General features: G+C 42.0%; 2 protein-coding genes across 2 annotated transcripts in view; one reads left to right on the plus strand and one right to left on the minus strand.

The window, feature by feature from the left end:
* The first annotated feature begins 2,679 nt into the window (after positions 1-2,679).
* LOC109168092 (basic blue protein-like) lies at positions 2,680-3,969 on the plus strand. Its single transcript, XM_019317140.1, has 2 exons — positions 2,680-2,856; positions 3,256-3,969. The coding sequence occupies exons 1-2, from the start codon at positions 2,700-2,702 to the stop codon at positions 3,762-3,764; spliced, it is 666 nt and encodes a 221-aa protein (XP_019172685.1). The 5' UTR covers positions 2,680-2,699; the 3' UTR covers positions 3,765-3,969.
* Positions 3,970-6,482: 2,513 nt separating this feature from the next.
* Positions 6,483-13,640, minus strand: part of LOC109168068 (magnesium transporter MRS2-B-like) — a 13,152-nt gene continuing 5,994 nt past the window's right edge. The window contains exons 2-3 of the mRNA XM_019317123.1: positions 7,180-7,533; positions 6,483-6,968 (exon numbers count right to left, since the gene is read on the minus strand). Coding sequence (XP_019172668.1) covers positions 6,483-6,968; positions 7,180-7,533 — 840 coding nt within the window. The remainder of the gene's footprint in view (positions 6,969-7,179; positions 7,534-13,640) is intronic.

Raw genomic sequence — 13,640 nt, forward strand, 5'->3', positions numbered from 1 at the left:
GAAAGGCATAAAGCCAGGCTGGTTGCGAAAGGTTTTAATCAGGTTCCAGGTCAGGACTTCTTCGACACTTTTAGTCCAGTGGTAAAGCCTACGACTGTAAGACTCCTTCTATCTCTAGCTTTATCATCTGGGTGGTCTATCAAACAGCTAGATGTTCATAATGCTTTTCTGAATGGTAATCTGGCTGAAACAGTTTATATGAAGCAACCCCCTGGTTATATTGATGCTAACTTCCCGAATCATGTTTGTTTGCTAAAAAGATCTCTGTATGGGTTAAAACAAGCTCCCAGAGCTTGGTTTAATCGACTACATACGTTCTTATTATCGGTTGGCTTTCAAGCATCCAAGACAGATATCTCTCTGTTCTATTACTCTAAAGACCCTGCTTTGGTTTATCTATTGGTGTACGTGGATGACATTCTTGTAATGGGAAGTGATCAAGGTATTATGTCTCAGCTCTTGTCCAAACTGTCTGCTACATTCAAAATCAGAGATCTTGGTGAACCAAATTTTTTTCTGGGTATTGAAACAGTTAAGAGTGACAATGGGATTATTTTATCTCAACAACGGTATATGAATGATATTTTAAAACGGGCTGGAATGTCTGAATGCAAACCCCTTTCTACACCTATCTCTGTCTCGAAAACTGTCCCCTTCAATTCAGATCTATATGAAGATCCCACACAGTACAGGAGTCTAGCTGGAGCACTGCAATATCTCACTGTCACACGACCTGACCTATCCTTTGCAGTTAATCAGTTATGCCAGCATATGCATGCCCCCACCATATCACACTGGGAGCAGCTCAAACGGGTACTCAGGTATGTTAAGGGAACAGTTGATCATGGTTTACACATACGACGGTGCTCATCTAGAGACATTCATGCTTTCTCTGATTCTGATTGGGCTGGTTGTCCTAACGATCGAAAATCCACGAGTGGTTTTGCTGTTTTCTTGGGGAGCAATCTTATATCATGGGTTTGCAAGAAACAGAGAACTGTTGCCAGGTCATCCACTGAGGCTGAATACAAAGCTCTTGCAGATGTTTGTGCTGAGGTTCTATGGATTATGTCATTATTGCGTGAGATACAGATTCCGGGTATTTCCATTCCAAAATTATGGTGTGATAATCTAGGAGCTACATATATGAGTGCCAATCCAATCTTTCATGCGCGCACCAAGCATGTGGAGATTGATTATCATTTTGTTCGTGATCGAGTAGCTTCGGGCGATATCCAAGTCAACTTCATCTCCACAAAGGATCAACTTGCTGATATCTTCACCAAAGCTCTGCCTGGACCTAGATTTTCTTCCTTAAGGGACAAGCTACAGGTTACTAGTATACACTGTGCTTGAGGGGGAGTATTAGGACTCTATGTATATGAGTCTGTTTAGAACTTCTTATCCTTGTCACACTGTGACTCTCTACTTCTTATCATTGTCACACTGTGACTCTCTATTCTATATATTCACATCATCTGATCTCATTGTAATTAAGTTCAGAAAATATAATACAATCAGTTCTCATCGGGCAGATCGACGTGACAAATTATACCTTGAACCAGGGTCTACCCTGCATTGTGGATCTTGATCTAAAAATAACTTTAAATTTTGTATCCGTAGATGACACATTTCGTACATACAGTTAATCGTTTCTGTACTTATAAACAAATTGAAGACAAATCATATAGTAATTACAGACGCATAACATGATAACTACATACACATAAACTGTTAATTGCAATTACAAAATATGTATGTTAACTGTAAACACATAACATGCAATGTTGCAGAAGACGCTAGGCGCTTGTTGGGCGTCTCCTAGGCGGTCGAGTAAATCGAGTATATTGTCTTCACTTTTTTCACTCAAGACTGTGAGTTGTTAGACTATTATAATCCCATAAACTAGTCAAATACATATGTTAATTAGATAGTTAGTTGAGTACATGACTGGGGGAATATAGAAGATGAGCAACTGGCAAAAAATACCACTCGGTCGATTTGGGCGCCGACTCAGCCTAGTTGGGCGTCAACTAGGCGGAGTTAGGTGGCCAACTCGACGCCTAGAGCGCCTAGTCGGCCAGCCAATTAAAATCCGCCTGAAATCGCCTAGGCCTAGGGGTGGGGCCGATTTTCACAATACTGATAACATGTTAACCAACATATTATGTGTGTGCAGTTAACATATTATGTACTTGCAATTAACAATTGATGTGTTCGTACTCAGTAGTTATTATGTTACATGACCGGCTTTGAATTTGTTTACAAATACAAAAATTGTTAAATGTATATATATACAAAATGTGTTAAGTGCAGATACATAATTTTTGGATCAAAGTTCAGAATGCATATGCAATATGAACTCTGGTCAATGGTATAAGAATTGGATGGACAGAAAGCATGGTATAAGAATTGGATTGACAGAAATTAAGCAAAATCATACGAAATTGGAAACACCGTCCGTCTGCTCGAAATTGCAATGTCGTGTGCGTAAATGGTAAACCTTTAAGAATACGACAGTTCCAGAAAAAAACATTGATGAATGCTGGGTACTTTCGACGTTGCAACTTCATGACATTTCCAATGACAAACAACCTGACAATCCCAAAGTATCATGACTGGAAACAAGTCTATAAAAGGGGATCTTCATCGATTAGGAATCATCACCAACCCAAATCCCAGAATTAGCTAGGAAGAAAATGGCCTCCACCATCTTCTTCTTCTTGACCGTCGCCATTCTCGCAGTTTATGTTACCGCCACAGATTACATCGTCGGCGATGAGTATGGTTGGACTACCAACGTCGATTATCAAGCTTGGGCTCAGGGGAAGCAGTTTGTCGTCGGAGATAGACTGAGTATGTGTATTATATATGTATCTCAATGACTTAATATCCACTATATTTTTCTGAATTTACTTCTAAACGTCTTGTGCTTAGGTCTTCAACTTTTGATTATTTTTTACTGAATTGAGTCTTATGTTAAGATAATTTGGTAATTTCACATATATTAATACTCAATTTTAGTAGTTTTTGTTAGGTCTTCAACTTTTGATTATTTTTTACTCAATTGAATACCTCCAAACTAAAGTTCATAAAAGTCTTTAAAACTCTATGAAAGTCATGATTGAATACACCCCCACAAATCTAAATCTAGAAAATTCAAAGACTAAATTAGGTATTAAGTGGTATCCAAATGGTTAATTAGTTATTGTTTCTGAGTGGTGATATTAATTACATGCATATTATTTGGTGTAGTTTTCAAGTACCAGGCAGGTACAAACAGTGTGTACAAGGTGGGCGGGAGCGGGTTCAAACAGTGTATACCACCAGCTCAGTCTACACCCTTAACCACCGGAAACGATGTGATTGAATTGGGCACGCCGGGCCGGAAATGGTACATTTCCGGCACCGGGCAGTACTGTAAACTGGGACAGAAGCTCGTGATTACTGTTTCGGCTAAACCCCAAGCTCCATCTCCATCTCCAGCTACTTGGCCCAGAAAAATGCTTCCGGCTCCGGTTTCTCCCCCTTGGCCAATCATATTTCCTCCCATACCCGCTCCGGTTCCGGCTACTCCATATTGGCCTTTGCCAATTGTGTTACCTCCATCTCCGGCGCCGGCTCCGGATACTCCAAATTGGCCTTTGCCAATTCCGTTCCCTCCATCTCCGGCTCCGGCTCCGGCTATTCCGTATTTCCCTTTGCCATTCCCTCCCTTTCCGTTTCCGGTACCAGTTCCTGCACCAAACCAGGGCGGCTACTAAAATAAATGATGGACATGTTCTGAGTGGCATATATATATATATATGCTTCACAATTATATTTCGTTGATTTTTATTTTTATTTTTCTTTTAATGTTTCTTGCAGACTGAAATTTACAAAATAAATTGTGTGTGCTTGTATTTGAAATTCTACTGTTCCGTTAAGAGTTTAGATCACTTGATCATATCAATTATTATTATTATTATTATTATTATTATTATTATTATTATTATTATTATTATTGAGTTTTAGTGTATGTACTCCCAAATTCTGATCTACTCTCTGACGTGGCAAATATAAATATGATATTTTCATTTTGTAGGTCCAGAAAAAGTTGTCTACATTATAAATTTGAAACTATAAAGTGAAAATTAATAAATTTGGTAGTATATGTAGTATTTTCGATCTTTTCAATTTTTATAACATCCCTATGTTGAAACCCATTATGGTCCAGAGCAATCATTATTCATAAACCATGGTCCACACATTTGTGTGAATCATAAATAAAAAGTATATTTTAATATGCTAAAAGTACATTATTTGTATATATAAAGTACATTATTTGAAAATACATATTTTTTTTATATATTATCAAATAATAAATTGCTCACTACGAAATAAGTGATTAAATTAATATAGTATGATTCTCATAGCTAGATAGTAATACATTAGTTGAACTTATTGCACTTCAAAAAAAGAATTAGTTATGAGGGCTGGGCACGAGTCCCAACCCTGAACCCGTCAGCGGTTGGGTGAATTACTCGAGTTGCTACTTTTGTTACTGCGGCGAGAGCGGGCAGCGTGCCTAAAACAAAGTTTTTTTTAATGCAATTTGCAAGCTATTACAATAAAGAAATTTGTATTTTGTTTTCAACGTCTTGACCTTGTCAGGCACAACTCAACCAGCTTTGCATGTAATTCCAAATTTCTTTACATAACAAACTAATTTCTATTTTTGAGTAATTAAGAACAATTCAAGGAAGTGACCACCTGGGGATGGCGCTGCCGCCGCTAGCCGGCAGCCCGGCCTCCAACCTAAACACCGCCGCCTATTAATATGCCTGTAAATCAAGAATTGTATATCACAAATACATTGAGAAACCCATATATACCATCATCATCAACTATTCAACTAATTAAGTTAAGTGTATATGATGGACTCAATGGGTTCAAGAGTTGTGTTGCTTGCATTCGCTGTTGCTGCAGTAGTTGTTGCTCCTCCAGTTTTGGCAACAGAGTTTGTGTTGGAGATGAGAATGGCTGGAAGAATAACAACTTCGATTACGAGCTTGGGCAGGAAGCAAAGAGTTCCACGTTGGAGACAAACTCAGTATGTTTCTTGCTTCTTTGTGTTATCCTTATTATGGACAAGTTTTCCATTTTTAATTTTTACACTCACTGTGCACCGGATAAATCCCGTCTTTATGATTTAATCCTTTAACTAGCAGTTTTGTGTTTGTGGGTGTGCGTTAGATAAATCTCATATTGTGATCTAATTGACAAGGAGTTAAACTAGTCTAGATTGTCGACCGTCTCAAACTAAAAAAGTGAATAGCTGCTCCCATAAGAATCGAACTTAAAACCTTGTGGTTCATTATTTACCAAATAAACCCATCATTATGTTCCAGGGTGTGTATTAGGTAAATTCCATCTTTATGATTTAATCATTAAACTAGTCTTTTTGTGTTCGAGGGTATTCATTAGGTAAATCTCGTCTTGTGATCTAATTGACAATGAGTTAAACTAGTCTAGATTGTTTACAGTCTCAAACTAAAAAGGTGAACAGCTGCTCACATAGGAATCGAACTTAAAACTTTGTGGTTCATAAGTTCATTTACCAAATAAACTCACTATCATTGTGTTTCAGGGTGTGTATTAGATAAATTCCTGTCTTGTAATCTAATTGACAAAAAATTTAACAAACCTAGATTGTTGACCGTCTTAAACTAAAAAAGTTAATAGACCACGAGAGTTGAACTTGGAATCTTTTGGAATCTTGTTGTTGCTTATCAGGTTGAATATCTAATCTATTCTCTAATTACTGTTGGATTCTGCTACATGAGTGATGAGAGATAGGAGGAGAAGAGGTGCAGAGAAGATGAAGAAGAAGGATCGAAAAGCAGAGAAGGAAAAAGTATTATTCCCGTCAACTATTATTGCTTTACACGCTGGCTTATATATATATATATATATATATATATATATATATATATATATATATATATATATAAAAGATGAAGGACATTTTTATCCTCCAACACCCCCCGTAAGCTGGAGCATGTAGATCCTATATGCCCAGCTTAGATACAAAAGAGCGAAAAAAAAAAGGAGAAACAATATTCTCATTCTCATCTAAACAATCTGCTACATTAATGAAGAACCCATGCCACTTGCAAATCATTCACATCATCTAATCTCATCAATCATCTAAACAAATTTTAGAACTTTCAACTTTCAAGCTTGCAGTTTCTGTTCATCTGCTTCTATTTTCTGTTTTTCTGGTTCAAGCATGGGGCAAATTATTCAGCATGTAGAGCCAACTCTGATAGTCAGCTCAAGTCCCCTTCAGATCCTTCATGTGGCAGCATTTTCCATGGGGCATTTCCAAATCAAGGGCTGTTACATCATATACTTCTATCAGCTCAGCAAATTTTGCAAAGGACAACTCAAGCCAAAGATTGCAACTACAAACGTCGCAGTTGTGAGTATCAACTCGAACTTTATAAGCTAGTTCCGGACATTGTCCAGCTGAATGTTGATGAAATCTTCTGTGTCATCGATATACTCCTTAAGTTGTTGAGGGTGCTATCAATGACGACAAAGTAAGCCTCCAAGAGCATTTCGAGCTCCTCTATACTTTGAGCTTCTGCAGCACTTTCTGAACTTCTCATGCTCTCATGCCTGCTTCCGGCTATGCTCAAACCTTTTTCGAGCTTCCTGCTGCTATAAGGAGGAGACGAAACAGGAGAAACTGGAGCAGAAACAGACAGCACACCATCAGTTGACTTGTATCCAACCACAGATTGATCACCATAAATTGATGATGATTCCATCTGCATTTTCTTCTCAGTAAAATACATTTCAGCCATGTCCCCATCATCGTCCATAAGTTGCTCTATCTCATCCCTAACCTTCTGAACACGACGAGTCAAGGCTACAAGTCTGCTTTTCAATCGACGAACACGCTCCAGATTCAATGTACTTATCTTCGATGTAAGCTCATCCAAAAAAAAATTCAAACTCTACATCTTCTTCACTTTGTTTAGTTATGCAAGAGCAACTTCCCGCCTCATCTCCTGCGGCTCCACTCCCGGCGCCGTCTCCTCACCGACGGCGGCATTGGCTCGAAGGCAACCGCGGGACAGAGAACTGCCGGCCTTACAAATGTCTCTCTGAACGAATTTTCGATCGAGAGACGCAACCGCTTTGGCTGAATCGGAGAACTGCTCCGTCTTCTTCAGATTGAGAATCGAAGAACTGCTCCGTCTTCTTCAAATTGAGAATCTCATTCGGCAGATCAATTCCTTCCTTCCGCTGCGGAACGACTGTGGAGATCGCCGGGGAGATTCGAGTCTCCTTATCTTGTGGATTCTTCTGTGGAATCGTTGCTGATGATCGACTACTCTGCGTAGCAATCGGATTGATTCGCGATGCGCGAACTATGGATTTAACAATCGACATCGCCGAATGAGCTGTTCTTTGACTCGATTTTCCGGCGACTGTGACAGTGGTGGCGTCGGCTTTGTTGCTACTCTCCGTAGCAATAATCCTCTGCGGATTAATCGGACCTCTGTGGATTGATCGGAATCCTCTGCGGATTGATCGGAGATGCGCGAACTACTGGCTTCGGATGAACCTCTCTTTGATTCGGTTCTCCGGCGTCGATAGTAGCGGCGGCGTGGCTGCCTCGCCGCTTTGATACCATGTTGGATTCTGCTACACGAGTGATGAGAGATAGGAGAAGAAGAGGTGCAGAGAAGATGAAGAAGAAGGATCGAAAAGCAGAGGAGGAAAAAGTATTATTCCCGTCAACTATTATTGCTTTACACGCTGGCTTATATATATATATAAAAGATGAATGACATTTTTATCCTCCAACAAATTAAGCTAAAAGAACTGTTTTTGTTGTAGTTTTCAAGTATCGCCGGGGAGCACACAATGTTTATAAATTGGACGGAGCTGGGTTCCAGCAGTGCAAGGCGCCGGAAAACAGCACCCCCATGAGTTCCGGCAACGACGACGTCACGTTGTCGTCACCGGGGAAGAAATGATACATTTGTGGCGTTGGGAGTCACTGTGAATCTGGAGGGCTGAAAGCTTGCCATCAACGTTTTATCTCGACAGGGTGTTGCTCGGACTCCGGCCATGGCTTCGGTTGTAACACCCCAGATTTTCAAGACATTTAAAACTTATAAGAAATGTAGAATCTTATTAAATCCCAAGATATAAATACAAGCGTTTGGGGTGCTATGCCACACCTGGGCTAGAGAACCCAAGTGCACAGGCTAACTAACTAATATCCTCAAAGCGTAAATACGTAAACGTGGCACGCAGGCCAAAAGGGAAACTATCTACTTCTAAGTTCTAGCGCACTCCAGTGACTTAATCTTCTGTGCCTGAAAGCCAAATATATCTGTTCAGCGAGAGATGCTGGTAACCCACTCCAACGCGTTGAAATACAATACATATAGAGATATATATAGATATACGAAAACCATTTTGAACATGAAGATATATCCTACGAACTCTAGCTTTAAAACCGGGAATGACTCGACAGATAAGACCAGACACAAGCAACAGTTATAACAAGCATATGCAGTTCACAATAGATAAGGCGGATAAGGCAAAGCATAAACAACGATCATAACCCAACATGAACAATCCCCAATATAAATCCCATAGTCACATCCCCCAAGACACTCGTAATCACAACACGTCCATGTCACAGCACATAACACACTTTGTTGGCGCCACAGGACCAATCGCATGCCCATACATGAGGGTCAGCGCATATAGCTCTGACACAGCCCCGCAGCACCCTGCCCCGTATCGCAACACGGAGGGGTCGATCGCAACCGACCGATGAACCGCAGCTCATCATAGTGTTTGATCGCAACCAAACAGTGGACCGCAGCCCAAGAGAATGTCATCTAACCGCAGCCAGGAAAAAGGACGAACCGCAGCTCGTATAGAAACGTTTGATCTCAACCAAACGGTGGACCGCAGCCCAAGAGTATCAATCTGACCGCAGCCAGCTTCTGAACCGCAGCTCAGGATAACCAATCCGATCGCAACCGAATTGGGGTAACACACACACATAACACATAGCAAGCACATGCAACCCACATTACACATTGGGAAGGGGGAGAAAATGTATAACAAAACCTATGCGTGACCCATCACATACTAGGAATAGTCCTAAGGGGTTCATACTTCTACCACCTAGGTCAACGGGATACCAATTCAACTAGCATGCAATATAATAGACTCGTAAACCTACGAACGGCACCCGAAATATCAAACTAGACATAGGCACGATGAACGGAGTCCGTTGAGACACCACGGGGATCGGGGGAACATCAAACGGGGAAGCCGGGATCCCGAATTGGGGAAATTTCCAGCGGGTAGCCGGTGGGTGGGGGGCCACCCGCCGGCTGCCCGCCGGAATTACTGTTCCGGGCAGCGGGTCGCCGGCGGGCAGCTGCCCGCCCGCCGGCTACCCGCTGCCGGGCGGTGTTTCACGGCCGTGGGTAGGTGGCGGGTCCCCTACCCCCCACCTACCCCCACTGACTCTTTTCACACACTTTACGCCCCGGGAACCTTTGTGGAACCCGAAACCATGCTTAGACACTTTACAACGCAATTAACGACAACACGTAGACAATTAACGAATCAAATACAAGAAACGAACGGCACATAACCTATCATGCTTTTCTAAATATAATCAACACCCAAACATGCGATTTCCCCACCCGATAATCCAAGAATAAGATCATACGATACATCCTAGGGTTCTAATCATTTTTATATCAACAAGAATATGGTTTGTCTTCTAATTGCAAGATTCGGTAAGAATAACACATAAACATCAAGAGCATCACACAATTATCAAGAACAACACATAATCATCAAGAACTCCATATAAACATCAAGAATCTCCCAATATCAAGACTATCAAGATCCCTCATGGGATCATCACGTCAAACATCAATAATCATCATCATATCTCGACAATACACAATAATATGGGGGAAACCCTAAGGGGGAATCATAGCTATGAAAATAGGTTTTGTTGAGACATGGGTTACCTCTTAGCCTTAATTAATTCCTTGGCTATGAAGGGTCTTTCTTTAAGCTTTCTTGCTTTCTTGATTTCTTCTAAGGGGATTCTTGGAGCACTTTGGGGTGGTGGAACGTTTATTGTGGTGGGGGGTTCTAGGTGCCTCTTAAGTCCCCTATTTATATATTTAGGAGTCCTGGTTAGGAACTAATATTATAGGCTTGCTAATTCTATTCCTTTTGGAACTAGGGATTGGGATTAGGGATAAGGGTCCATGGTCCATAGTGGACCATATTAATTAATTAAAGGGAATCCTAATCGTAGTCTGAATAGTAAAAGGCCTACTTCCTTTATTCCTAATAGATAACTAGGTCTAGGATTCCTAATTAGAATCTGAATAGTAAAGGGTTTACTTTCTTTATTCCTAATAGGCTTAGGACTCTAATTTAGGCAAGGGTCCACGGTTCATGGTGGACCTTTATTAATTAATTAAAGGAAACCTAACCGAATTAAATCATATTTAATTATTATTAACGGGATTAATTTAATAATTAATCCGGGATTGAAGGCCGTAACACGGGGTGTTACACTCTCCCCCCCTTACGTGAAGCTTCGTCCCCGAAGCTTGGAAATCATTGCAGGGTTAACGAGTCAAGAGAAGAACCGTGGTCCTATAGAGAAGGAGGTATTCCATGCGGAAATTGTATACTTGCACGCCTATGTGTGTTGGGTTTTTTTTGGGAACGATTAGGTTTTACAGGGCTAAGAGAGTGGGTTTCAAACTTGAGGACACGGTGAATTCAGGAATTAGGATCAAGTTTTCGAGGTTGCAACTTAGGTTTTGAGGTTGCCACTTGTATGGAATCGTTAAAACATGGGATTGAGAATGGGGTCTGAAGGGTAGAAAGGGTTTTGAAATAAGGAAGGGGCCGATTTTCCGAGGGAGGGAAAGGAATTCGGCTAGGACGGGTTAAGGTTTCTCGATCCCAAGTGAATAATCTGGTTAGATGCTTTGATCACGATGCGCCGACGAGCTGATGATCCTCCTTCCTTGGTGTTGGTGCTTGCTTGACTTTAAGATCCTTGTTAGACCTTGCTTCCCAGGCTAAGGTTTCATCCTTCTCTTCTTTCTTGAGGGAATTTCCCGTGGTGATTCAACACTTACTTCTTTAATGCGCCCAAGGTCTTGACCGAGTTGGGTCAACCAAGCCAATCTCTTAGGGCGCATTTCCCAAATTCTTCCCAAAGTCTCTTGGGAGTCGATGGACTTTGGGTTGAATTTCTCTTCTTATTGAATTTCATCTCCTCTTTAGTGGATGAAATTCTTAGTAAGACTTCATGTCTTACCCGAGGTTCGGCATTGTTGTGCCCTGTTTGTGTTATTTTTAATGATGAAGGTGTCCTTGCGTGCCCTTTTTCTTTTAAAGCGCAGTCGGTTACCAAATCTCGTTGTGGGACGACTCGGCGACTTTACGAGTCACCTTATCTCCTTGTAGGTCCTTAATGACCCTTGAAGTCTTGGCGGCGAATGTGTTCTTCACCCTTTTGCTTAGCACCATGGCCTACGTAGTTCTTGATTCCATACAACTTGTAAGGAGTCCTCTGATTTGCTCGAACGATGTCCATGGTTTGGGGGGAGTCCCGGTCCCTTCCTTAGCATTTTGACTTTTAAGGTTTTCGTGGGTTCTTAGTACGAGTTCCCAACTCGCCTCCTTGGTTTGCGCAATCCTTTACGCCAAACATCCCTAGTCGGTTGTATCGTAGGATCCCGATTTCAATTACTCGTGCAATGTAATTGATTGTGATTTCCCGATGGTGTCTCGTGCGTCAAGGTCTTTTACGTAGGACACTATGTTTTGGGTGGTCCATGGTTCCTTACCAAGACTCACATTCCTCAATCGAGGCACACAAGTGCGCCACAAATCAATAAAATGAGGGGTTTAAGAAATCAGCACATTGTACCAGTGGGCGCGAGGTGGGCGGTCGTCCGCCTGCCAAGCTCCTGCCAAGGACCCGCCAAGGTCCCGTTGGGGACCCGCGGGAAAAGTGACTAGGAATAGTCAATTCCTTCGGGAAAGACCCCAAAAATGCACAGATTCATGTCCTGACAAGTCCCATGCCCTTGTGCACAATAAAAGGGACTTGGATACATAGGATGACCCATCGTACAATGTTCATTGATCCTTAAGCACGAGTTCTAGAGGTAGATATACATACATATATATATCTATGTTTTCTTGGTCTGGGTTTAAAGGGGTGTAAGGAGTGCAAGGGCTAGGTTTCAAAGTCGAGGGGCGGATAGGGTCGATGTCTCAAAGGTCGTAATACAGGAAGGAAGGTTGCCACCTTGTACGGGTTCGTCTGTAATGAGGGATCAAGAGCGAGGTTTGGAGTGATAGGACGGATTCTTTAACGAAATGGTACTTGATTGGCAAGGGGAGGGAAAGGGGCTAAGGACTCTTGGCTTCGAGTGATTATGCCTGTTTGGGGCTTGGTTGTGGCGTGCAGTCGAACTGGTGATCCCTTTTCCTTGGCTTTGTTTGATTCTAAGATTTTCGTTTGATCTTCTCTTCCCGTGTCGAAGTCCCCTTCGTTTCTATGGCTTCCAGGGGAATTCTCGTGATGGTTTCCGTGCACGTTCCCTCGGATGTCCAGAAGTTTGGACCCAATCGGTTTAGTGGGTCAAACCCCTAGGTCTTGACTCCTAATCCTTGCCGAGGGTTCTTAAGGGTAAGGGGGGTTTCGGGTTAGTCTTTCTTGTTCTATTGGGTTTCATCCCTTCCTTGGTGGATGAAATTCTTAGCAAGGATTTATGTCCTCCTCGAGGTTCGGCCCTGTTGCACCTATTTGACGATGTTTTCTGTAGCGAGGGCCCCCTGACACATTGAACGTATTTGTTTGCCCGCTCTTGTCAACGCATGGCGTTCTTCGGTGGCGTACGTACAGGGCTATGGTTTCTCGTGAAGCCTTCACGGTTTTCGTGCAAGGGTGGGGTGATACGTATTCGTAACCTCCACCTACTTCGCCGATTCCTATCTAACAACTTATTTTAATATTGAATCAATGAATGTCGGTTCTTCACGCCCCTGGGCAGGGTAAGGGCCTTATGCTGCTCTACGGTTTTTAACAGGGTTTCCAAACGGAGTGGGGATATGAACTTAGAGTAAGGGCAATAACAATTTAGGGTTTCCGAGGGTTTGGGTTAAACGCAACAAGGGTGAGCAAGGTCATGACGGTTGCGAATTTCTCTTAAGGTAATTAAGGATTCGGGTGGGAGTTTTCAACAAATAGGGTATCAAGATGCTGGGGTTTCAGGGCGGATGATATTTTAAATTGGGGTGGTGGGGTCGCAAGGTGTCGCGATATACTTACCTTGCACCCAAGGATTCGACTAATGGTGTCGTTCCTTCGCTACTTTAATAGGTGTCCTAGTTCTCCTTCCTGTTTGTTGTAGCCACAACCGGGTTTGCCGAGATAAGACAACTTGTCGGAAGGTGCATGTCATTTGTCTGACTCGGGGGTTATCGTGTTACCCTGGGTTGGTGCGTATTGCAGTCCGTCCCTTTTTAGCAGTCCTGACTGTAACGCCTCTTCTTAG

The sequence above is a fragment of the Ipomoea nil genome, unplaced genomic scaffold (genome assembly GCF_001879475.1).
Source record: "Ipomoea nil cultivar Tokyo-kokei standard unplaced genomic scaffold, Asagao_1.1 scaffold3172, whole genome shotgun sequence".
NCBI lineage: Eukaryota > Viridiplantae > Streptophyta > Magnoliopsida > Solanales > Convolvulaceae > Ipomoea > Ipomoea nil.

What these genes read in the sequence shown, in the direction of transcription:
- LOC109168092 (XM_019317140.1), top strand. Translation starts at nt 2,700, where the DNA reads ATGGCCTCCACCATCTTCTTCTTCTTGACCGTCGCCATTCTCGCAGTT. An exon ending in TGTCGTCGGAGATAGACTGA is followed by an intron (nt 2,857 to 3,255) that starts GTATGTGTATTA and finishes TATTTGGTGTAG; the next exon opens with TTTTCAAGTACCAGGCAGGT.